This window comes from Mus musculus, chromosome 2 (genome assembly GCF_000001635.26).
Source record: "Mus musculus strain C57BL/6J chromosome 2, GRCm38.p6 C57BL/6J".
Lineage (NCBI taxonomy): Eukaryota > Metazoa > Chordata > Mammalia > Rodentia > Muridae > Mus > Mus musculus.
Genome location: NC_000068.7, coordinates 162,921,117 through 162,947,648, shown reverse-complemented (window position 1 = coordinate 162,947,648; position 26,532 = coordinate 162,921,117). Strand labels below are relative to the sequence as shown.

Below are 26,532 nucleotides of genomic sequence, written 5' to 3'. Positions count from 1 at the left end.
AGATGATGAGCCTGGTGAGCTGGCCTCACTCCTGCCACGTATGCGTATAAAGGTGAAAAACAATTTTAGAAGGGTGAAAAGGCTGGGCGTGGTGGCACCGGCCTTTAACCCCAGCATTTGGGAGGCAGATTTAGGGGGAATCTCTTGAGTTTCAGGCCCGCCTGATGTACAAAGCAAGTTCAAGGACAGCCAGGGCTACACAGAGAAACCCTGCCTCAACAAAACAAAACAAAAAAACCAGTAACAGAGTGACAAGCAACGTCCTTACCCACCATCCACACCTTGAACAAGTGTGGACCCTCCAGACCCCTGAGCCTGACTTACTAGGAATAATGAAGGCGGTTGTAGGCAGCTGAGGGTGGGGACCTGCGCTGTCTCTGGCCACCAGGTGCACGTTGACCTCCCCTGTGGAAGACCCTTTCACTGTCCTTAGTATCTCCATGTCAGTGTGCCCCTCCATCCAGATGTGTCTACAAACCAAACACAGCCACCAGGGTGATGAGGACAGGGAGGGGGAGGGGCTTCTTGGAGGAGAAACTGGCCATTCTCAAGCCAGCAGCTTAGAAAGGTTTCATCTCTGAGTAGACGTTTTAGGACGCCAGCAGCAGTTGTGACTCCTGGCCTTTACCTAGGTTATTGCTAGAACTCTGGCCAGGTCCTGCATCCTCCCCTGCCTTTTATTTGTAAGGGTGGGCATAGTGGTATGTGTGAGGTACCCCTAACAGTGTGCACACTATGTGTATGGAAATGGATTATAGGATACATGACTCAGGCCAAGATCTGGCTTTGACCAATGACAAGGGCCAGGCTAAGTCCAAATTCACTTCTTTCTAGGTCCTCCACTTCCATTCCCTATCTTCGAGAACTCAGAGTCTTCACGAACCATCCAAACAGGATTGGTCTTTGTGGAAGGTGACATCTTCCCTGACCCTGCCCTTTTGCGTTTCCCCATACACCACTCCCTATAAGCCCAGGCACAGCCGTGGAGGATTCGGTTGAAAGGGGGTTTGTAAAGCCTCCACGGAAACATCTGTTAAACACATACACATACCTGAATAGCAGAAGGGTGGTATATGATACCTAGTCAACACAAGATCCAGAAGCCGGGGGCTTTAACTTACTAGCCAAGCATGAATCCCGTGTTCAAATCCAGCAGAGAGGTTGGGGGATGGATGGGGAGAAATGGAAGAGAAGAGAAGGAATTGTATTCTGTGGTGTGATTGCTACTCAGCGCCTCCTAGCAGCGCTTGGCAACGGCGTCTGGCATATATGATAAGGAAGGAGTAAGGCTTAGCTTAGGACGGAGTTTTTGAATTGGTCTCTCAGCGTCTCTACATTTACTTAATACCTGTGATTGCAGATAAGTAACTTTCCCACTCTGAGCCCCAGATTCTTAAGTGTAAAATAAAATAAAAATGATGATGGCACCTACCTCGGGGGGCTTTGGTAAATGCTGGATGTGACGTAGCGATACCAGAAGGTCTTCAACAAATAGGGATCCTCTCGCTCCCTTCAGACAGAAGCTCCAGGGAGCTTGGCAGCTTCCAGCCAGTAACATGGACCCTGCCTACTTGCAAAATCAGGTGCAATGGCTGCTGTTTCGTGCCCACCCTCCTTCCCTCCTGCTCGCCTTGTTTGTTCACTTATTTCCTAGGCTTTCCTCCCTAAAACACAGAATATGTTATAGATGTCTATCATTAAAAGTCTAAAGCTGTGGTATAAACAGGTAGACAGGGTCAAAAAAAAAAAAAAAAACGAGTGTTTAAAACTTGCAATCCAGAATCCCCCAAATTTCAGTCCCAATTATTTTGCTTTTCATGGCTGAAGAGTTTGTACCACTTAGAAATATTTACTCTGATTTTACGTGTATGGTTGCTTTTGCTGGAATGTTTGTGGGCACCACGTGTATGCAGTACCTGTTGATGCCACCAGAGGGCTTCTGATTCCCCCCCCCCCAAGCGGCACCCCCCCCCCAAGCAGCCCTGCCCCCCCCAACTGAAGTTCCAGATGATTGTCAGACACCATGTGAGTGCTGGGAACTGAACCTGGGTGGTAGGCAAGAGCAACGAGTGCTCTTAACCCTGCGCCATCTCCCCACCCCCACCTTTGCATCATATTTATTTATTTATTTATTTATTTATTTATTTATTTATTTTTGTAGTTTTTCGAGACAGGGTTTCTCTGCATAGCTCTGGCTGTCCTGGAACTCACTTTGTAGACCAGGCTGGCCTCGAACTCAGAAATCCCCCTGCCTCTGCCTCCTGAGTGCTGGGATTAAAGGTGTGTGCCACCACGCCCGGCTTACTTGGGGCTGGAGAGATGGCTCAGCAGTTAAGAGCACTGACTGCTCTTCTGGAGGTCCTGAGTTAAAATCCCAGCAACCACATGGTGGCTCACAACCATCTGTAATGGGATCTGATGTCCTCTTCTGGTGTGTCTGAAGACAGCTACAGTGTACTTACATTAAATAAATAAATAAATAAATAAATAAATAAACAAATAAATAAACAAACAGACAAATCTCTTGTTTCAAATACTGGAGAGATCAAGAAGAGTGGCTTATTCAAAAAACTTTGTTTCAAAAACCAGCCCCACGTAGCAGGTGTCTCAGAAGAAGCTGAAGATGGCCTTTCTAATCCAGCTAGATGCCTGGTCTCAGCAAGTCCAGGTCTCAACACTGCACTGCACTCTGGGGGCTATAGGTGCCACCAAGACAAGGGGCTCTCATGAGGCTTATACTTTAAAGATAAAGGATGAGGTTGGAGCTGGGACGGATTTGAAAGATGTTGTGTGACGATGGTATTTGAAACAGAGAAATGACTACAGGGAAAAGAGTGGAGCCTTGGAGAACCCAAACATGTTGGGAGGGCAAAGGGGACCCGTGTCAATGAGAGAAAAGCATTGAGTGAGACCCTTCTGGAACATAATGATAACTGTCAGCCATCAGCCTCAGGCTCTCTACAACTGGCCCGGGAAGTGTCTCTCAAGTGCTCTCTCCCTCGGTCAGCCATACATGATTAGTTCATAGAGGGCTAGAAAGACCCCATGCCTTTACCTTCATTTGAGGGCTCTCTTCCGGGCCATCTCAGGTTCAGGGCTTCCTGCTCCTCAGGCTGAGGCCTCTGCTGGGACTACGCCAGCATTTCAACATCTCTGCCCAATCTTGTTGGTTTCACAAGGCTACTCTCATAAACCTAGTCTATGATTCCAGGGAGTCCTACCTAAAACAAGAGTGGTTGCACACAGTAGATGCTCAATAAACTATTTCTGAATGTGTCCCTGCTGTTGTCACTTGCTGTCGAGTTTTTGATGGATAGACAGGCACACACACACACACACACACACACACACACACACACACACACACACACACCACACCAGAGTTTTTTGAGACCATAATACAAACAGCAGACATCCAATAAAAGCCCCGGTGGTAGGTGCTGGAGAAACAGGGCAGCTAGTGGTGGATGCACACAGCACACTTGGGGGTGGGGTGGGGAATTCCCCCAGCTCGCTCTCTGCCGCAGCTAGCCGGTAGAAGCAGTCCTGAGCGGCTGGAGTCTCCAAAACCACCACCCACCTCCTTGGGACTAATGCAGACAGTCGCGGGAGGGGCGGTCACTGATCTGTCCGCTCTGCAGAAGAGTTACTTTCTAACCGCTAAAATGGCGGAATTCTTTACATCACCCCCCACCCCCCCTTTATTTCCAAAAATTTTAAAATCCTGTTTTCTGCTAAAAATATTGAAGATCAATTACAGTGGAAAGTTTGCCAAATGGCCTATGGATAGCCCACACTCGCCCTCCACACCCTCTTATTAATGGAAACTCTTGATAGCATCTCTCTGCAAGGCCGAGGCTCTGCCCTCCCTACCGCTCTGGATGCAGAGAGTGTCAGTGGGCTCGCTCGCCAGCAGCCAGCAAGCCCCCACCTGCAGCGCCACAGCCCAGAGTCTGCAGAGCCACCTCCCCAGCCCACAGCCGGTGCCGCAGGAGCTGGAAAAGGACCTGGGGCGGTGCCTGCGGGACCCCAGGATTCGCCGTGAGGACCGGGATTGGGGTGTGGCGACCTGGGAGCGCCCAGCCAGAGACCACTGCCCCGTTCTTACCTGCATGGCTAGCGGTTGCCGCCCGCACCGAGCGACCGACCGTGGGAGCCTGGTGCGGCGCGCGCCTGCGCACACAGGGGGGCGGGCCTGTTCCCTGCAGAGCGGGCGCCGAGCTCCTTTGCTGGGGTGGGGGGTCTGCATGGCTATGGCCTCAGGTTGCAGCTTTTGCTTTCCGTCGGAGCCTGGGGGTGCAGGCTTAATTGCCTCTTCCCGTAAAACCCGCTTGCTGCGCTGGAGAAGTGGGTGGAGATTTTTATAGTATCCTGGGAACCACGGAGCCGGGAGAAGCAGGAAGCCTGATGGATCTCCTCCAGCTGGTCTGTACCCGGCAAGGCTGCAACCCTGCCTAAGTCGGGTTCCCCATTTGGAGAAGGGGACTTCAGGAGTTTCAGGGAACTCCTAGGATGGGTGAAGAGCACGCACAGCCAGAGCAAGGAAGCCATGGGCTTGGCTTGGCATCAAGCACCCCAGCCGCACCAGCCTTTGGATGACCTATTAGTTGACGATGTGCCCTGGAAACATCACTGTACCTTCTGCGCTTCCATTGAACATTGGAAGACTATTATGCCATATTCTAGAGTTCGAGAATGGTTCCTTTTGTGTCGATTTGAGCAAATGTGCTCAAAGCAAAAGGCTCCTCTTGTGCCTTCCATTTCCTTAATTGATCTGTCGCTACCAGACCGCTACTTTTATTGGTTCTAACTCTGGCACTGCTACTGCGTCTGTATCATCAGAGACCTGAGTAACTCAGGAGTTTAAGAGACCCTGCACTCTAGGAAGGAAGCCCACCACTTTTTAGTATCCCCGGTTCCGAGCAAAGTGGGTACTAATAAATGTCTTCTGATTGACTGATCCATGTGAAAGAGGTTAACTCTTAGCGCCCCAGTTCCCGCTTACACACTGATTTTTAATTCTACTCCCTTATTTTGCAGAAAACAGGTCTATTTGGCTTAGGTAGTAGCCATCAGCCAAATCTTTAGACTTAGCCCGGATGAAAAATACTCATTTAAATGGTATATTCTTCCAATTGCTGTGATCAAGTTTAAATTTATGTAGATCTTAACTATTCGTTACATGTGTTCTGCTTTGCCTCCATGGTTTTAATCATTTTGTATTTTTAGGAACAAGATTAGTCAGAAAAGGATGGAGATAACCATATCCATAGAAGACTCTTTATACACACATCACTGTTTTCTTATTTCTATCCAGACTCTACTTATTTAAAGATTCCAAAATGGTTAAGTATTAAAGTGGTAAACCTATTTGAACACATGGTTTCTCAATTACAAATCTTTTTTAGTGATTCAAACAGATGCAGTGAATTTGAGCAGGGAGGACCCAGACAGCTCACAGACATCAGTTGCTACTTTTTGCTCTTTTACAGTCACTGGTCTTAATACCTGACTTGCTCATTCCAGCACCCTCAGGGATGGAGAGACCCTTCCAGGCTGAAGTGATGTGGGCAGCTCTGCCCCTATGCTCACTGTACCCTGCGGGCTCCCGCCTGCTTTTAGGAGGAAGTCCAAATGTTTCCTTTATAGTCCACCTTCTTCCCAAGAGTGGGCCCAGATGGTGTTGCCATACAGAGGTGTGGAGGGAATTGTTTGGAAGCAGCCCATACTTCCTGTTTCTATCAGAACTGAAGTCACTGATTCAGTAGTTCAAGGATTTCAGAAGACCAGGGGTTTGCCCTTCGTGCCTGAAAATGTTTCTGCTTCTATAGACACATCAGACTGTGCAAACTGGTAATCTTAACAGAAACCCAAGGGCTGCATAAAGATACTACCAGAGGGCTTAGAGAGGTCGCTCAGTGGTTTAGGGCTCTTGTTGCTCTGGCTGAACAGCAAATGTGGTGTTTGGGGACCATGAAATCAGCCTGTGATAACCTTACAAGACTATGTGGAGGACTAGGAAAACACAGGCCACTTGGGGTGGGGCTCAGAAATCATTTGTTACTTGGATGCTCAGCGCTTAGTGGAGACAAGTCAGTCATCCATGGAGATCAAATCCCTAAGCTCATAGCCATCTGCATTGGAACTCTAGGCCTGCCCCACCCTTTACAAAGTATTCTGTATATATGGTGTGTGCATGCAGGCAGGCACATGCCCATGGCTCATGACTGGAGAGCAGAGTAAGACTCCGGGAAGTCAGTTCTTTTCTTCCACCAGGGATCCAACTGATGCCAAGCTTGTGCAGCAAAAGCTTTTACCTGCTCCACCATCTCCCTGGGCCTACCCTCTTGGCAGTCATACGGAAGCCAGAAAGGTAATAGAAAACTAGTCCTGGGCCAAGTCATTCACTTGTAGAATCAAATGTACTACACCAGTGCCCATTTAACTATCAGACCTGTTCAGTAGAGAAAATAGTATCTACAGAGATGTACAATTTGAGAATATCAGGGCACAAAGGCATATTCATGTAGTCTTGGTGACTCAGGAGCCTGAGGCAGGAATGATTGAGCCCAGTTCTGGTATTGTTACCTTCAGACTACTTTGTATGCATGAGTGTTCTACCTGCAAGTTATGTATGTGGTCTTGTGTGTGACTGGATCCCCTGGAATTGGAACCCAAGTTGTTGAACCACCATGTGGGTGCTGGACTTGAACCTGGGTTCTCTAGAAGGGAAGCACATGCTCTCAACTACTTAGCCATCTTGCTGAGACTGGCCTGTTTGGAAATTTGGCTTGGTAACAGAATTGTACCAGGCATAACTCCTTAGTTTGGTTTATTGTGTTTACACATTCTAAGTTTTGTAAGCACACACACATGCTCGTGTGTCCAAAGACAGCTTGCAGTTCTCTTTGGATGATGTGGGTCTCAAGGATTGAACTCAGGTTGTGTCAGGCATGGTGGCAAGGTGACTTTACCTGTTGAGCCATCTCTTGGACTCCCATTTTGGTCTAGGTTGTTTTGTTATTTTATTTTTGGGTCTATTGGTTGAGCTCAATCCAAAGCAATGGCCGGAGAGCTTTCCCAAGCTAGTCACCATAGGAAGGGGAGCTCATGATTTTGGCTCATAAGCCTGCCGACGCTACAGGTTATGTTTTGTTTTTTGTTTTTTTTTCCCAGATATTGTTTCTCTGTGTAGCCCTGGCTGTCCTGGAACTCACTCCGTAGAGCAGGCTGGCCTCGAACTCAGAAATCCGCCTGCCTCTGCCTCCCAAGTGCTGGGATTAAAGGAGTAGGCCACCACTGCCCCTGGCTCTGCAGCAGTTTTTGAACCCATCCACAGGCCATGGAAGCCTGAGATTTGAGATGTCTTAGTAGTGCAGAATAACTTATATAGAGGGGAAAAACTATGGGGCAGCCATGACTCAGTATGATCAGGTCCTTTAAAAATGTACAAGGTTCCAGATGCTCTGTGGACAGGTAATCCAGCTGAATCAAGCATTCAGATACAGGACAGGGTGACAATGGAATCCAGCCCTGCAACCTCAAGGCCCACTGCTACAAGTCCCTCTTGCTTGTTACTTCCTTTTTGGTCATAAACACTCAAGTGCTCATTTGCCTTTGCAATGACACCTGGCAAAAAACCAGGCCCCCATTGAGGGGGAAAGCTGGACTAATAAGACTTTCCTTTTCTTTCCCATGTCCATCTTGTTTGCACAGGCTAGCAATAAGCATGAACATGTGACCTTTCACCAAGCTGGCTAAATAGTTCCAAAGGGACAGTACAATTACACAAGACTTCGTTTAGGAACTTTTGAGAACTTCCTTTTATATTCATTGATGCAACTGGTTAGCTCCAACTTCCTAAGCTGAGCACTGAAGTGTCCCAATAGTCACCTATAGTGAGTTTGCTCTTCATGCCTTTGAGTCACAGTACAGTACACTAGTCATCAGATGGTAAACTGGGAGGGGAAGAACTATGTACTGCTGAGGGAATACTCCCAATTCCTCACCAGACCACCACCAAGGCCAGGAGATGGCTCAGTGGCTAACAAAACTTGCTAATTCTGGTCACTTGGGTTCAGATTCCCAGAACACAAGACAGGACTCCTGAAAGCAGTCTCTGACATTCATATATGTACCAGCCAGATTGTCAATGACTTCAGCATCAATGATTTCACTTTGTCCTGCTGGGCCTAGTGCAGAGCAGTGCAAACCAACACCTTTCACAAAATCTCACAACTTCTTCAGAGCTTTTAGGGCCATGTAAGACTAGATTCCACTCGAGTGTTTTCAGGGCTGGGACCTGAGCAGCTGTGGATTTTCACCAAGTTCCCAGGTGGTGGTCTAGGTGAAATGATAACTACCTAGAATCTACCCATTCAAAGCAAATGCAAGACAGATTCTAACTAGCAAAACCAAAATTGGGAAACTACCTAACATTCATCTATTTTTGATCAATACGAAACAATGGAAAAATGGGAACCCTCTCTTTTGGGACAATCTTACCCATGTAGATCTTGTGGATCCTTATCTCAAAAATAACCTTGTGTTGGATTACAGGTCTTTGCCACATTTGGCAAGACTTAAGAGATTTAGATGCCCTCTAGAATTATGTACTATATTAGCATTAAATGCCAAGGTTACCTTCAGAATTGGAAGTGCCAGGTGTCTATTGTTAAAGGTAGATGCTTAAGTGGACACTGGTTCATTCCACTATTCTTGTTTTAAACTCAGTATAAACGTAACAGCAATAGTCAAATGTTATGGTATATGCTTCAGATCTCAGCAGGTCGAGGGAGTACTTTTGTGAACTGAAGAACACCTAGGTCAGAGCAACTGCCTCAAAGTAGGAATATAACATATTTAGTACACAAAAATCATTCACGAATGAACAAAATCTTTGTCTACTTTTAAGTGGCTAGGATAACTAGGGCTCAACTCTGAAGCAGTTACTAGTTAATGACTGAGGCAAGTGCACTAAGTGTCTTTAAGAACACTCACTATTAAGACACTATCTTTATTTATAGTTGAGGATATAGCTAGCCCATTTCCTCATGCTTACACAAAACAAACTCTCCATATCCTGTTCCAGTCCTGAGCGAGGGCCATACTTCTTTCAGATCACAGGAACTTAGCTTACTTTACTATTCTTTTCGCCTTTTCCTAAAAAACAAAATCCTAAAAACCCCTTTCTGCAGATATGTTATCAAGAAGAGCCTCCAAAGTAACAGTACTACATGCATCCTGCTTATCAAAGATGGATTTTGCCGCACTTCCTTTTATTTTGGACCTGAAATTCCTTTCTGATCAAACTAGTGTCAATTACTAAAACTTTCAATTTTGAAAAATGTATTTATTAACAGAATATTTATCGAACAGATTACTCATTATTTAAGGCAGAACTCTATTATTATGTATTGAGTAAAATCAAGCTACATATTACTCATGGTATGAACAACTGTTACAAACCAGACAGATGTGGTGTGGTAGCTGATGTATAAACCCCAGCAGTATGAGGGGGTCCATAGGATTGCTGAGTTGGAGGTAGGCTCTGAATGGGCAGTGCCTATCTTAAGAAAAAAGGGACAGGTCAGGTGTGAGAGAGTACTTGTTAGCAATACTGCCTAAAGATCAGGTCCAAAGTCATCCTTAGCTATCATTATTGACATTACGTATGCATGTGTGTGTGTGTGTGTATATATATATATATATATATATATATATATATATATATATATATATATATATATACACACACACATACATATATATATATACATACATACACACACATACACACTATATACACACACACCAATATAAGATACAAATAGATTACTGTAAATAGTGGCGACTTCTAATTAATAGCAATTAGACTCAAATTATTTTATACTCCCAAGAAGTGTCTGCTTCCCCCGACAAAGTTTCTCGCTAATTATATCCAGAGCCATCCTGCCTTAGCTTCTCATGCTATCAAAAGTGTGTACTATATTATAATTTGCCCCTATGAGTCTGTATGTGAGGGAGAGCAGCACACCAACGAGGATTGTGTACCTGCTAAGATCACATGCTCAACCTGAGCCACACACGAAGCCCTGGATTATTTCTATAAACACAAAGTGAAACTCCACACTTGGTTCCACATCACGTATCCGCAATCAGGTCAACCACAGGCAAAGCTTCTGAGAACAAGGTTAAGCAAAGGGAATACGATGGTATTGACGGGTAAACTTGCAAAGCTCAAGTGTGCCCTAGGTCCAGGGTTAAGGACAGACACTAGGTTAAGCATTTCAGGTATTTAAAACTTCCTAAGTTGACTGTTTTAAAAACAACTACAGATAAAAATGGACACGAGTAAACACATGAAAATAAAACAAACCATCTACTTATTTGAAGTCCCCAAACCCTGCTTTTTAGAGCTAAAACAAGAGAACACATCAATGGTAGCTAATGGTTAACTCCACTTCAAAAGAACTACCTGGCAATTATTTGGTGCCAAGGGACAACACAATAAATGAAGAACAAGTCTTTCCCTTGGTAAGCATTTTATTGAGATAAAGCATAAAGTAGGTTAACAAAGTAGAAAAAAAATATCCAAGATGAAAGCAATGTTATTAACACAGGAGGAGTGGGAACATAAAAACTGAAGTAGGTAGGACTCAAACTGGCCATAAAGGCACTGTGGCATACAGATCAAGAAACACTATCACGTCCAACAGGACTCAAGATGTTCCCCACTTCTCTTGTGCTTTTATCAGTTGGTGTCGTTGCTATTCCACCCAGGGCACCAACCAATGTGTGCAGGATGGGATTCTTCAATTCTGCGCATTAGTTGGTAGGGAACTGAATTCACTCATCAGTAAGAAACTAAAACACTTTAAGTCAGTCACTTCTGCTAAGGCCAATGCTTTAAATGCAGTTGTTTGTTTAGTGCATTTAATAACTAGGGTCTACAGGCATGAAAGCCTAAATTTCTAATAAAACGGCCTTTGTCCCCACTAGAAAAACTGTATGGGTATTGGCATTTACCTATTCGTTATATATTTATGAGGGCAGCTAAAAAATAGTCTAATGCCTCTGTCATGTACTACCACACTAACAGAAGGCAAGCCCAGCAGTTGCATGCAGTCAGAAAGTCAAATTTTACTATTAGCCTTTCCCCTTTTAAAAGGCTGTGGCTCAGAAAGCTTTTATATAGTTTTCCCTGAAAACAAAGAGAACTTTGGTCAAACCCAATTCTTAAAGAGCCATCACATCTGTTTTTAGGTAGGTAAAATAGTAAACTACAACCAGTTTTCTTTAAATTCTGAAATTTACACTGGAAAAATAAACCTATTTCTTATAAACATCTAAACAAAGCATCAAAGAAAAGAAGACTAAAGCAGCAGCTTTGTTTGACACTATGTTCCTAAAGCTAGTCTGTAAGATTTTCTAACAGGATAAATGTCTTGAAAACATTCCCCTTCCCCTGTTCCCAAGTATTCCCAGCTACAGACACCTACCTAGGCCCTTGAACCTCTATTTTCCACTCAGCCTTGCCTTATTGCATGTCCTCTGATTATTTGGCCCTACAAACCAACTCTACGTTATAATCTATAATCCAACTTTTGCTAGATTATATAATAACAGATGTATTAAACCTGAGCCAATCCACCTACACCATTACTAAAGAATGAGGTTAAGTATTTGGGATGAAATGACTTTACAAATGTCTGAATAATGGAAAGGTTGTAAGGTAAATATTGATTGCAGTTTCAACTAACTGGGCTTGCGGATGTATGGAAACTGCAATCTAATTATTCCTACACATTTGCACTATTTATTTCACCTTGGTCTCCACAGCATTCATAGCGCTTTACTTATAAAGTATGAAGCATTTTAGTTTATCCATGTCTGTTTTTCAAACTAACCACAAATGCCCCACTAATACAAAGGGGACTGATTGGAAAATATCTTAGCCAAATGTCTAAGCACCTGTCAAATATAATCACCTTTCAGCAGAAAATGTAGCATATATGCTTTTCAACTTTGAACAGTAACTTAACTTCTAATCACTTCCGTTTTTCAAAACATTAAAGACCACCAAACCATACACTAACACTAATCACGCAGACCACCTCCAGAGCACAGATCTAACAAGATCCCAAGTACTAGGACCTACTTCTTGAAAAGTTCAAATTGTAATCCTTTAGTTTCTTTTATTTATCTTGTGGCACTAACTATAAAGTTCCTTTTACTTTTAACTCAACTTATTAAAGGGGTAGACAAAACACTTTGGTAGATTAACAGCACAAAATAAGGTTAGCCAAACTGAATAATTTATTGCTGGTCTGAGACTTGCCTTGTTTCACACTCATGTAGAATTTACACTGTCTCCACACATGGCAGGTATCAACACTTAAGGGCCTTAGTAGTGACCTATTCAATAAGGCAATCATCTTGGTAGCAAACTTTTATTTAAATCTTACATAACTCAAGCTTTATAAAAAGCCAACATAATTGAAAATTTGGGTTCTCCCTCTAAAGCCTGCAGTATCCAAAGCCTGAACAGTTAATTTAAAAATAAGCAAAACAAAACAACAGAACCCTGCAGCAGATCCTGCTGCAATACTTTAAAAAAAATCTAAATGAGCTTAATCTTTACAAAAGTTATTTTAGCTCAAAGGCTACAAAATCAAAATTATCTTAATTCTACAAAGAAGGGAGAGGGCTTCATACCACCATTTTAGAACCTCATCTTTTTCTCAGTAAATTTGGCCACAAATCAAATTCCGGTGTTCCCTTTTCAGGAAATCCTCTTAAAGAAGAGGCGAGTATAAACTCGGAAGAGTAACTGCCTAAGCAAGTAGGAAAGTGTTCTGTTATAGTGTGCAAAGAACGTCGAGGTCAGGGTTAATCTCTGGAACTTGATCTGGACCTTGAACGAGATCTAGAACGGGACCTTGAAGCTCTTTTTGGCGGAGGGGACATGGACCGAGCCTTTGAGGGTGGAGCAGGTAGAGGCGAGTGGGACCGAGACTGGCTCCGGGATCTGGACTTTGACTTTATGTCTCCTTTGCCGTTCTCTTTGGGGGACCGAGACCGTGACCTACTACGTGACTTCCCATACTTATCCTTAGACCTGCTTCTTGAGTGGGAATGGGAGCCCCGGTCAGACTTGGGCTTCGATTTGCTCTTTGATCTGGATTTCCTGCCTTTTGAGCGGGATCGGGATCGACCTTTGCTCCGAGACCTAGATCTGTACAAGAAAAGCCAGATTTCTTTCAGTATCTTGTCAGAAAACACCTATACTCCATCAAGTGGTAAAAAATTAAGAGACCCAATACCACATTATTTACCGGGAGCGACTTTTTGAGATACTTCGAGATCTACTGCGGCTGCTTCTGCGACTCCTACTCCGAGACCTTCTTCTAGACCGTGATCTACACACAAGAGACAGTGATGTTTTAATCTTTTCAAGAATATGTTTTAGGGGGCTGGTGAGATGGCTCAGAGGTTAAGAGCACCGACTGCTCTTCTGAAGGTCCTGAGTTCAAATCCCAGCAACCACATGGTGGCTCACAACCATCTGTTACAAAATCTGATGCCCTCTTCTGGAGTGTCTGAAGACAGCTACAGTGCACTCACATATAATAAATAAATATATAAATAAATCTTAAAAAAAAAAAAGGAATATGTTTTAACTACCCATCTGTGGCTAGAATATCTGCTTACTACAACCAAGAAACACCGTAAATACAACTAGGCAACAACTGGAAATGACAAGCCTCCCCCCAGCCCTCGTTACCTGGATCTACTGCCAGAGTAGGAGCGCCTATGGCTTGTTCTTGGCTTATCTTCAATAAGCCTAATATTTCTGCCATTTATTTCTGTACCATCCAGTTTATCCAAAGCACGCTTCATGTCGGAGTAGGATCTAAATTCAATCACACCCTCATTTGTTCGTTCTTTGTGAGCATCTGCATAAGTCACTTCTCCTGCTTGCCGCATGAAATCCTAAAACAGTTAAGACTGATAAGCTCCAGAAATCTAAAGCAAGACCACGTAGCCAACTCTTAAGGAAAGTAACTGCTCTGTCTTTAAAACCCCAGGTACATACCTTTAAGTCTTGCCAACTGCAACGACTAGACAGATTTTCTACAATAAGCCTGTACTCTGTACGAACAGGTGGTCCATATTTGTCTCTGCCAGAAGTTCTCCGACTGCTGTATCCACCTCCACCACCTTTATCACATGAAGGGAGTAATTAGATGCGTTGCAATGACAGGCATGCATGTTTTTGAAAGTTAGTACAAACATAGCAACGTTTATTACTGGAGTAGGACTTTGCTATTATACTGCTAAACCCTCGATACATTTGTGATTTGCCACAAATTAAATTAAGGGCAAGTCAAATAGACTAAATCCAACTAAACCTCTCCTACAATCTGTTAGAGAGTGACTGCTCCTTTATTCAATTTACCTCGCTAAGTTTTATTTTACAGAACATTGTAAAATATAAAACTTAACTGATTACATGCATTTCTACATTTTACAAAAATGTTTACTAGTTACACTAAGTACTTACATCACAGTGTGAGGTTTTTGGTGGTGGTTTGGCCACAAAACACGCAAGGTAACAGTCACCTAGTTCAGATTAACCAGTTTTGTCTAACCCTTGGAATCCTCACCATCACCCTGCGTCTAATGGCAAAAGGCTGCTGTCGTCATGGCTTCCGGTAAGGTCAGCCAAAGGGTCATAGGGCAAGGGTCACACAATGTATGGAAAAGCCAAGGCCAATCAGGAAAGGCAGTCATCTTAGCCTCAGTGGACACAGCCTCAGCCCCATTGGTCACTTTCAAATTGAAACATCAAGGACTTGTTAAAAAGTTGGAATTCAACATGCAACAATTTCAACATTAAACATTTCACATAACCAAAATCCCCCCAACCCCCTCCCAGTAACATGCCCCAACTATTTCAAATACAGCATAAAGCTTATTTAGATTTACTTTGTGGTACTATGCCACATTACTTAGTTTAAAATGGCATTTTCTTTGCCCCCCCCCAATCAAGCCTCCCAGCTCCTAAGACTTAGACTTCAAGCTCCTCCCCTTTCCCCGCCCCCTGCCCCACCTCCACCCCAGCCTTCCTAGAAACTTCCTCAATGCTAACAAGCACTGACAGATAAGCAAGGGGGCATACTACAAATACAGCCAGCCCTCGCTTTCAATGGCAGAACCCAAGTCAGTGCCAAAGAGGGCCAACTGAAGCCACTCCTTCCAAACTTAAGTCAACCGGCCACCCGACCCCATTCCCCGCGCTCCGGTGTCCCACGGCTACCCGGGCATGCGTGGAGGTAGAGGGGCCCCGGGAACACCCAGGGCCGACAAGCCCCGGCCTCCGCGCCTGCCCGGGCTGGGGAGGTCCCACCCTGCCCACCCAAGTGACTGCACCCGCCCTGCGCCCCCAACCCCCGCCCCCCCCAGGTACCCAGGACGCGGAGCGCGCGGGGGTAAGGACTCACTGCGGCTTCCGTAGCTGTAGCCATCGCGGTCGCGGCGCGGGCCCCGGGCGTGCTCTACGATCACGCGCTCGCCGCACAGCTCCTTGCTGTTGAGCTCGTACACGGCATCGTCGGCATCCCGGGAGTCCTCGAACTCCACGAAACCGTACCTGCGGAGGGGCGGAGCGCGAGCCGCGCACCGGCGGGCGGGCGTGTCGTTAGCCGGCGCCGCGCGCTCCCGCGCCCTCCCCCGCGCGCGCGCGCTCGGGGCGCCGCCGCCGCCGCCATTTTAGAGGCCCTGCCACGCGGCGCCGCGGCCTTGGCCGCCTCGGGTCCTTGGGGGACCTCTCTCCGCCGCGGGGCGCGGCCTCCCAGACCCGACTCACCCATTTTTGAGGTCGATCTCGAGGAGGCGGCCGTAGCCGCTGAAAAAGCGCTGGATGTCCTTCTCGCGGACGTTGTAGCTCAGGCGTCCTATGTAGACGCGCGGCATGGCCGTGACCCACGGGTGTCCTCCGGGAGGCTGGCGGAGGGGCGGCGGGCCGCGGGGCAGGGCTGCGGTGCGGGTGCGGGGACGGCGAAGGCCCGAACACGCGCCTCACACCGCAGCGGCGGCCGAGTCAGCCACACAATGGTGCGCGCGCGCGCGCCGGCCTACGCTATAAGTGCCCGGGGGCGGGGCGCGGCGCGGCGCAGCGCGTGACGTCGTCGCGCAGCACGTCCTCTCCCGCGCCGCGGGCCGCTCCGGATGTGTTGGGGCGGCCCGCGGCGCGTGCCGTGCTTGCTGGGAGTTGATTTCGCTACTGTCATGTCCCCTGGCGCTGTGCAGCCATCAGCGTAAACAGCCGAGGCCCGGACCTTTTGAGTCGTGCCTAATAAACTGTTCTTGTGCCCAGGCACGCGGAGAACGAGTTTTATTTCTCATTGGTTGTCCGGGCTGTCAGTCTAGGCCATCTTGGTCTCTGATTGGTCTACTAAAAAAAAAGAGGTTGCTCTTTCCCTTCAGCGGGTAGCTCGCACTGGTTTCGTTGAGTACACGCTCTTGGGAGTCGGACAGTTCCTTAGTTTCTCAGCGGCTCGGGATCTGTCCCCGAGGTTTAGTGACCAGCGGGGGAGGTGCTGTGGCTGGTCTGGGTGGCATCCCTCCCTCTGCTCGGAGCTCTGACAGCTCTGAATCCCGCGCTCGCCGCGGCCGTTCACAAAGGGAGCATGGCTGGGCCCCATGGTCCTCCAAGACCCCCTATCCCCTTTCCTATCCATACTGTCCTTAACCTGGTTGGATCCGAAGGCAAACTATTTATAAAGCAGAAATACACACTTAGGAGTTTATGGAGGTGACATCTAATGCTGTAGAGTTAAACAAAACAGCCCCACTGCCCTGGAGTAAAGTTAATTGACTATCAAGGAGCATGCCTTGGGAGTATTCAAAGCACGGCGAAGGTTTGGCTAGAGAGGTAAGGAAACCGAAAGCAGAGCACGGTGTGATAAAAGCTGAGAGAAAAGACTGCCATTGAGTTAGTACCTGCTCTTTAGGAATTTGTTTTCTGCCCAGAATCTGGGCAGCCTCAGGCTTTTCAGCTATAATGAGAGAAGATTCTGTCCTCTGGGGCAGACCGGCAATGTTGATAGCACACAGGGAGATGTGTTAATAGTATTCTCGAGGGAAGAGAACGTCCTTAAGTTAGAAATATAAATATATATATGTAGACAGCTTTTAAAAATATTCATGGAACACAGAATGAAGTCAACACATAACAGTTTTATCAAATTGTCAATTTCTAAAAACTTGTTAAAATTTATTTGTGAGTGGTGAGAAGACTGAAGCCGGTAAAGGTGCTTGCTGCCAAGCTGGAGGACCCGACTTTGATCCTAGAGACCCACACGGTAGAAGGAACAACAACAACAACAAAAACAATTCTTGCAAGTTGTCCTCTGACCTCCTGATGCGTGTCATGCCTTCAATAAATAACTAAGTGTGATGATAACACATTTTAAAATTATTTGTAAAAGCAAACACACATCTGGATTCCACACGAGACGAAAAAGCCAGTATTTGTCATTCTCCTACCCTATTACCATATTTTGTTCCCCTCTTCCCTTATCCTTGTTTCCTTCACATAGTTCCCTTTCTACTTTCATGTTCTACACACACACAAGACAACCCATGAGATCATTTATCTTCCAAAGTTCCTAGTTGGATCAGCAGCACTGGGGAGTCCTGTTGCCGACCTAACTTGGTACTTTGCAAAAGCAACAAACTGAAATGACAAGTGCGCAGCATGAGAGTCTATTTATTTTTTTAGTGGGCTGGGGGAGGGAAAAGCCAGATAGTCAGGTGCAGTATCTGATGCCTGTTCTCAGCATCCGGGAGCTGAGGAAGGAGGACTGCTATGGGTTCTAGATTAGCCTTGGCTAAGTTTGAGGCATTGTCTTAAAAACAAGGAAGGGAAGGGTCTGTTGGGAAACTGCTTGCTTCTGGAGCTTGACCGTTCCTGTGGAATGACACCTGAGGTGACCCTTGGCCTCCACACTTGATGCACATGCTAGTTTGGAACTCCAGAGCCTCAATATCAATGAGAGCCAGTTCCTACAGGTTCGCTCACCACATCTCCCTCCCACCCCCAACTGATTCTGTTACCATGTGAAATCTCAACTAACACAGCCACCCCAGAGTATTTGTGTGGAATGCAGCAGAGGCTGCTCTGGGAAGTTCTGCCCAGAGCATCTGACTGATGGCCCATCCATGCCATCAGTCTGATAGATAGATCTCTGAGGCTTGTCTGCGGGAGATTTGTGTAAACGGTGCCAAGCCAGTCCAAACCCTCATTTAAAATCTTCTGAGCCAGGTGCGGTGGTGCACACCTGTAACACCAGCAGATCAGACTTCCGGGCAAGAGGATCAGTCAACTGAGCAAGGCGCTGGGGATATGGTTCAATGGTTTGCTGCCGAAGACCTGACCTGGGTACCTAGAATGAAATTCAAGTATCTCACAAACACCTATAACTCTAGTTGCAGGGGGGAATCCAATGCCTCTGGCTTTTGTGGACCTCCGCACACATAAGTACATACCTCTAAACACATACACACTTTTAGATAAATATATATATTTATTTATCTCCAAATTGCCCCCAGAACTTGGGAGGCAGAGACAGGGGGAATCTCTGTGAGTTCAAAGCCAGCCTGGGCTACATACTGAGACCCTGTCTCAAACAAATATCCCTGGGTAAAATAAAACTTTCAGAACATCTGCAGGAGATCCATTTAGAGCCGGGCTCTCAGTCTCCACGTTGCTGGCCCCTGGGTCAGATGGTTTTTTTGTCACGGGTGATCCTCTGTGCTGTGGGACACTCAACAGACTCCCTGAGCTCTATCCATGTAAGTGCCAGTGGTCTACTCCCATATCCAATGTGACTGAAAAAAAAAATGTGGTAAGCCTTCAGAAAGTGACAGCAGCTGCTGAGGGACAGTGTAGAAGAACCACTTTAAGCTTATTCTAACTAGCTTACAAATAAATGAGACTCAGACTGTGGCCATTTTATTTGGCTTTGACTGCTTACTGGTGGGTAATCACTAGTTTCCTCTTCTGACTGCTGGCCTGGCTGGCTCCCCAGTGGTGTGCCCCAGATACTTGCTGTTTCTCCTGGCCATGTGCTCATGGTTCTCCCCTCCTGGCCACTTCTTCTCTTCTCCCAATCTCTCCTCCAACCACATCACCCAAAACCACCCACCTCTAGTTCCTCCAGGAATTGGCAGTAGCCAATTTTATTTAACCAATAGTTTTAAACCAAGGAACAAGGTTTGCACAACAACAGCTTGTAAACCGGAGAAGTCACTCCCAGGCATAGGCCTTCAGCTATAGAATTTAGCATTATAATACATAGCAAAATGTTGGGAGCTGATTCCTAGCAGAAAGCAGCTATCATCTCTGCAGCCACCTCAGGCTATTTACTTACAGGTGGGTACTTTTCCACCCTGCTTGTTTTCCTAGCACGATGTTTTTGCAAGCAGCTCACACCACAGCTGAACACACTCTGATAACAACCTGATCTTCTCAGACACAGCCTGGACTTGTGGCTTAGTGCCCCCAGCTGCAAGGCACTTGTGGCTAAGCTACAGTCCTCAATTTGTGCTTATAAACCCATAGTTGCCTTCCAATAAATGAGACTTGAGACTTGATCAGATAGCCTGTCTTGTCTCCATTCTTCTCGTCACTTGCCCCTCCATCCCCACTCTCTCTCTCTTACAGACCCTGTTGACTGACCTGTGGGCCAGGTCAGCAATAGAGCAAATATCAACACACAGAACTGCTCCTTTTGAGAACTGGTCCTTATGTGAGAGGTCGGGACCTCCTTAGTGTTTGTGTGGCTAAGGATTAATCAGTTTGCTTTCTTTCTTTCTTTCTTTCTTTCTTTCTTTCTTTCTTTCTCCCTCTCCCCTCCCTCCCTCCCTCCCCCTCCCTCCTTTCTTTCTTTCTTTCTTTCTTTCTTTCTTTCTTTCTTTCTCCCTCTCCCCTCCCTCCCTCCCTCCCCCTCCCTTCTTTCTTTCTTTCTTTCTTTCTTTCTTTCTTTCTTTCTTTCTTTTTTTGGTTTTTCAAGACAGGGTTCCTCTGTATAGCCCTGGCTGTCCTGGAACTCACTTTGTAGACCAGGCTGGCCTCGAACTCAGAAATCTGCCTGCCCCTGCCTCCCAAGTGCTGGGATCAAAGGCGTGCACCACCACACCCAGTTTAACCAGAGTTTTCAACGAGATGTTACTAGACATTGAGGTGGTAGCTCCTAAGGGCCGGCATATGTTGAATTAGCCAAATATTTTATGTCATCTGAGTGACATGCTGTTGTCATACTAAACACACAAATCTGAACCTACAGCACCCAAGCCCATCCCGGGAAAAATGCTTCTAGTACGAATTTGTAAACAAATTCTGTCGGTGCTACACAGGAAAGTGTGAGGGACGAGAGAGACAAGTCTGTGTGTTGTTATAAGGTGGAAAAACTCCGGAGAGGATGCGCTGCAGACCAGACCTGAGCGTTGCGTCCTGAGGATTAGATTAATTTTTCTATACAATTTGTCTGATGCTGGGAACTGAACCCATTCGTGGTGGTTTAAATATATTTGGCCCAGGAAGTAGCACACTAGGAGGTGTGGCCTTGTTGGAGGAGGTGTGTCACTGTGGGGGTGGGCTTTCAGACCTTACTTGCCTAAGGACAGTCTGTTCCTAGCATCCTTTGGATGAAGATGTAGAACTCTCAGCTCCTTCACCACCATGCCTGCCTGGATGTTGCTGTGCTTTCTGCCATGATGATAATAGATTGACACTTTGAACCTGTAAGCCAGCCTCAATTAAATGTTGTCCTTTATAAGCGTTGTCTTGGTCATGGTATCTCTTCACAGCAATGGAAACCCTAACAAAGACACAATACCAGGAAAGTGCTCTTCCACCAAGATCTACCCTCAGCATCAACTCCTATGTACAGGTTTTGTTTCCTTCCTAAGACAGGGTTTCTCCATGTAAACCTGACTGTCCTGGAACTCACTCTGTAGAGCAGGCTGGCCTCAAACTCAGAGATCCACCTGCCTCTGCCTCCTGAGTCCTGGGATTAAAGGCGTGCACCACCATTACAGGTCTCTTCAGACTGCATAAATCTTTCGCCCTTAAATATGTATACTTATTTTTCTTTAAGATTTATTTATTTTGCCAGGCGTGGTGGCGTACGCTTTTGATCCCAGCACTCGGGAGGCAGAGGCAGGCAGTTTTCTGAGTTTGAGGCCAGCCTGGTCTACAAAGTGAGTTCCAGGACAGCAAGGGCTATACAGAGGAACCCTGTCTTGAAAAAACAAAAAACAAAAAACAAAAGATTTATTTAATTAATTTTATTTTATGTATATGAAAACACTGTAGCTGTCTTCAGACACACCAGAAGAGGGCATCGGACCCTGTTACAGATGGTTGTGAGTCACCATGTGGTTGCTGGGAATTGAACTCAGGACCTCTGGAAGAGCAGTCAGTGCTCTTAACCACTGAGCCATCTCTCCAGCCCCCTATGTATACTTAAGGCACTGTAACAAAGTACCAGCAAGTCAGTGGCTTAAAGCATCACAAATGTGTCATCTTCAGGTATGAAGGTCAGAAGTCTCCATGGTTTTCTGGGCAAAAACAAAGGAGACAGTAAGACCTTCTGGAGGCCCCAGGGCGAGAATCTATTCCTTTCTCCTTCTCCAGTGTGTAGAGGTTGTTTGTGTTCTCAGGCTTGTTGATTCTGCCTTTTTCAAAGCCATTAACTTGGTGGGCTCTGTGACCCGGATCACTCAGATCACTCGGACTTCGATCCCAGCTTCCATGGCCACATGTCCCTCTCTGAGCCAGTGCTCTTCCTGCCTCTATGTGGACCCCAGTGGGCTCATCTGCATATATCAAGACAAGCTCCCTACTTCAAGCTAAAAGGCCTTTTCTCTGCAAAATCCCTTTTGCTATGGAGGGTGACATTCCACGTTCTAGGATTTAGGATGTGGGGATCTTTAAGGGAGGGAACATTCTGCTTACCACGGAAACTCTGAGATTTGAGTCAAATTCAGGAAAAACAAACAAACAACAAACCTTAGGGAGTTGTGGTTGAGAAGGTAGAAAAACTGGGAGCTGGAGAGATGGCTCAGAGGTTAAGAGAACTGTCTGCTCTTTCAGAGGTCCTGAGTTCAGATCCCCGCAACCACATGGTGGCTTATAAACATCGGTAATGAGATCTGGTGCCCTTTTCTGGCCTTCGGGCATATGTATATGTGCTGAATACATAATAAATAAAAAATTTAAAAAGAAGGTAGAAAAACAGCAGGACAATCCAGAATGGGTGTCAGAGAAAGTAGAGACGGGAAGGATTTTAAAAAACTAAGTTCATAAACCTTTCACTCAGCAACCCCACCCCTGAAAGTCTGCGTGACAACAGTCCACGGAAGCTTGTTCCAGCTCTGGAATACTCTTGATTCAAAAGAACACAGGACATACATTTCCCAAATGGGGGTTGTGTGATCTATTTTTAGCATGGAGGATTCAATTGTGCACATGTCCCTGCAAACTAGGGCCTTAGCTCAACTGGCCCTCTATTTATTTTATAAATAAAGCTTTATTGGCATGCAGCTACATCCATTCACTTATACAGGGTCATAGCTTCTGTGATGGATACTCCTGGTTGTCAACCTGACTACATCTGGAATGAACTACAATCCAGAAATGCAGGGCACACCTGTGATTCAGATCTTGAGGCTGGAAGGCACAGGCTTCTGACTGCGATCTTGTCTTGGGATAACAAACGCGTTTGATCTAGATTTTGAGGCAGAGTGGCCAAGAAAGGCTTAGGTCCAGGCAAGGTAGTACATACCTCTAATCCTAGGACTGAGGCAAGCTGATCTCTGAGATCAAGGCCAGCCAAGTTCCAAATCCAGACATGGTGATACACACCCTTAATGTGACGGCTGAAGGCCTATATAAGGACATTGAAAGAAGAAGACTCACTCTTCTCTCCAGCCCATGGAAGACTCACTCTACTTCACCTGCTCACACTTACTTGCCGGCACATCCGTTGGAACCCACTACTTGAGGATTCCAGCTTACACAGAAGACCAGCTGAAACTACTAGCCCCGTGGGACCGAGCTACTACTAGACTCCTGGACTTCCTGTTCACAGCTACCCATTGTTGGGTTAGTTGGACTGCAGACTGTAACTCATTACAATAAATTCCCTTAATAAATAGAGACAGCCCATAAATTCCGAGACTTTAGAGAACCCTGACTAATACGGCTTCTCTCAAGTTGTAAAAGTGTCAGTAGTTATTGTGTTGGCAAGTTGCAACAAAGACGGTCTGATCTGAACAACTTAAAGACACCATTTAATTAAATTAATCACATTGGGGCCAGGATCTCACTATGTAGCCCTGGCTGGCCTGGAACTTGCTGTGCAGAACAGGCTAACGTTAGACTCAGAGAGATACATCTGCCTCTGTTTCTCAGTTGCTGGAAATAAAGGTGTGTGTACCACCAAGTCCCACTTTATTATTTTTTCAAAGAATTCTTAAGTGTGTGTGTGTCTCTGTCTTCTATGTGTGTGCCTGTATTTCTCTGTCTCTGTCTCTGTCTCTGTGTGTGTGTGTGTGTCTCTGTTTTCTATATGTGTGCCTGTCTCTGTCTCTCTGTCTCTGTCTCTCTTTTTCCCCCTCTCTCTGTGTTTTACATCTGCCTTCAGGGAATGGAACTCCTTCATGCCTTGAGCATGCTAGACTAGCACTCTACTCGGCCCTCAACTACCTTTTAACAGTAGCTGGGCAGCTCTTATATACAGTCACACCCCATCCGGTCTCACAGCCTTCCTTTCCTACCTTATTCTATCAGCTTTTCCTTTGAATGTGTCAAACATATACCTATAGCTCCCTCTCATTGAACAGTTCTCTGTTTCTGAAACATACTTTCTTAAGACCTGCACCCCGGCCTTCTACTTTCTGCTCCAAGTTACCAGAGGAACCTCTTCCACCCATGCATCCTCCCTGCACTCTGTACCTCCCCCCCTCCCCGTCCCCTCCCTCATCCCCTTCCTGCCCCAGGCTGTGTATTCTCTTCTCTGTTTTCTTCTTGTGGAGGCACCCTGTGAGGTCTCAGCGAGTGGGGTGGGACTCCATTCTGCGCTTGTTCAGAACCCAGGACATGGAGATCTGCAGAAAAGTCTTGCATGTCCATGGTTTTCTGGGGATATAGGAGTGGGAGGAGATTTTCCAGCTTCTCTCTGTGGCTCGCTGTTGCTGCTGCCCAGACTCATTGCAAGCACCACCCTGGAAGGAGGGATAAGGGTTTGCAGGAGCAGCCTCTCTCCTCCCCTTTCCCTTCCACCAAAACACACCTGAACAGAAAATTCAGGTTTGGCGAGGAAGTCGTGGAACACTCAGACATATTTGGGAGTGTATATTTTTACAGTTACTTTGGGAAAGTGCATCTAGTGCCTTCTGCTACTGCAAGCTGGAAGTGACCACGCCAAGAGGAGCCATTCCACACCTGGCAGACAGAAATAAGTTCACAGGCTTGCAAGGCAAAGCAATGGAAATACGGAACAGCATTATGGGTAAGCCTCCCTCAAGCTAGAAACCAGGCAGATGCCACCCTCCGCCCACCATACAGTGGAGGATTGAACTGCTGAATAGTCGCACTATGGCACAAACAAGTCACCTGCCAGACTGATCAGGGCGCTGGAGGTGGGGAAGTTGCCTTGGTGTGGGAGGGGCTAGAGGAGGCCTGCAGGGTTTCTGGGGTCCTGGTCCTGGCTGGATGAACTGATTACACAAGTCAGTTCTACTCATGAACATCTGTCTTGTGGTGTCTTGTGATCTGAGCATTTTGCATCTTGTGTGTAGGTGTGTGCGTTTTAATGGAAAACTTAAAATATGTAATCTCAAAGAAAATTTGCAGTCTGGATGTGGTAGCTAGTGCCTGTGATCTCAACTCTTAGGAGGCCGAGTCAGGATTATCCCAGGAGTGTGAGACCAGCCTGGACTACACAGTGAGTTTCAGGCAGCTTGGATACAGAGTAAAGTTGTTAAAAACAAAACCAAACAAAACCAAAAAAATGAACGAACACAAATTACCTGTGCTGGAGCTCTTTGGGTTGTTCTGGGGACCAACTCTTACTGGGGGGACTTTGTTTATAGTGTCTGATCACTTCACTAATGTCAATTTATCTGAATCAATCGTTTGTTTTGTTTTTCTATTTCCAGACAGGAAGACTGGCTCTGAACATGTGCATTTGTCGCCACCAAGTGGCTGTATGTGTGACTTGCAGTGGTAGAGAAATTACAGAAATGGGGTTTCTGAGTCACAGAGTTCTGAAGTTCTGAAATGGAAATCTAGTTGTCAGGATCTCATAGTAGCCGAGGATTTCATACCATTACTTGAAAGCTCATTTTTCTATCTTTCATCGTAAATTATTCTTTATGCGAATAAAGCCCTGCCTCCAGTTGTGACCTCTGTGGGTCCTACTGTGCACAAAGCTGTGTATCTAAAATACCACATGTTTCCCACAAATGGGTCTTCCAGATGTTTGCGGTCAGCACTCTGGCCCTCTTTTAAACGTCCTTTCTTTCTCGCTGTCCCCCAACGGTTTCTCCTATGATAAGATTTTAAGTCCTTTTTGCTACCTTGGCTGCTATCACTGAAGTGTGGCATCTCTGATGTGACCCTCAGACCTCAACTCCCCTACACTATGTGGGTGTGACTGCATCTTCTGTAGTTATATTGTTCACTACTCTGAGCCACTAACCAGTGTAGGTGGCAGCTGGTGCCAAATGCTTCACTTGGTCCAACAGTTGCTCGATGACCCAAACAGGGATTAAGATGCCCCCTGAGTAGCTGACTGTAGCCCAGAAGGTTCTCTTTAGAGTTTGAGCTGATCGGGTGGCAGGGTTAGAGGCAGGCATGCATGCGTAGTAGACTCAGGAGTGCTGTTCAGGTTCAGGGATGACGGATTGGCAGAGAGGCTGAAGAAGAACATCTTTGTTGGTCACACATCCAGGGAAGACCAGGAAGGCATGAGAGAAATGAGAACACTCTAACTCTAACAAAAGTGACTTAGAGGAGGAAAGGGTTAATTTCACCTCGTGGGTCACAGTCTATCATTGAGGGAAATCAAGACAAGAACTCAAAGGAGGCTTGCTTGCCTTCCCATATGACATTATTTCTTTATGTGTGTGAGTTTTGTGTGTGTATGTGTGTCTGTTCTCTGTGTGTTTGGAGGTCAGAGGACAACTCTCAGAAATCAGTTCTTCCCTTCCACCATATGGGTTCCAGGGATCGAAATCAGGTCATTAGGCCTGGTTAAAAGTCTTCCTCCACACTGAGCCATATCTCTGGTTCCCACAACATTATTCTGATCAAGGAACCCACTTCACAGTCAAAAGTACGGCACGGTGGAGGATGTTGCTTGCTAGCTGGCGTGCAGGCTCATGCCTGGCTAGTTTCTTAGACAATCCAGGGCTACCTACTCAGGGAATGGTGCTTCCCACAGTGGGCTGGGCCCT

General features: G+C 46.1%; 2 protein-coding genes across 19 annotated transcripts in view; both read right to left on the bottom strand.

Annotated features, from left to right (window-relative positions):
• L3mbtl1 (L3MBTL1 histone methyl-lysine binding protein) overlaps positions 1 to 5,316 on the bottom strand; it is a 35,474-nt gene extending 30,158 nt beyond the window's left edge. For 2 of the 18 annotated variants that reach the window (XM_030251188.1, XM_030251186.1), the window contains exons 1-2: positions 4,109 to 5,288; positions 325 to 3,221 (exon numbers count right to left, since the gene is read on the bottom strand). In XM_030251188.1, the coding sequence (XP_030107048.1) occupies positions 325 to 460 (136 nt within the window). In that variant the 5' untranslated portion in view covers positions 461 to 3,221; positions 4,109 to 5,288. Of the gene's footprint in view, positions 1 to 324; positions 3,222 to 4,108 lie in introns of all 18 variants that reach the window. The other 16 variants (XR_374471.4, XM_030251174.1, XM_011239543.3 and 13 more) reach the window with 16 other exon arrangements.
• A 5,211-nt stretch (positions 5,317 to 10,527) lies between these two features.
• Srsf6 (serine and arginine-rich splicing factor 6) lies at positions 10,528 to 16,141 on the bottom strand. The gene is made up of 6 exons (NM_026499.4): positions 15,872 to 16,141; positions 15,507 to 15,655; positions 14,099 to 14,223; positions 13,787 to 13,995; positions 13,338 to 13,421; positions 10,528 to 13,237 (listed from the first exon to the last, which is right to left on the bottom strand). The coding sequence occupies exons 1-6, from the start codon at positions 15,976 to 15,978 to the stop codon at positions 12,892 to 12,894; spliced, it is 1,020 nt and encodes a 339-aa protein (NP_080775.3). The 5' UTR covers positions 15,979 to 16,141; the 3' UTR covers positions 10,528 to 12,891.
• Positions 16,142 to 26,532: the final 10,391 nt, after the last annotated feature.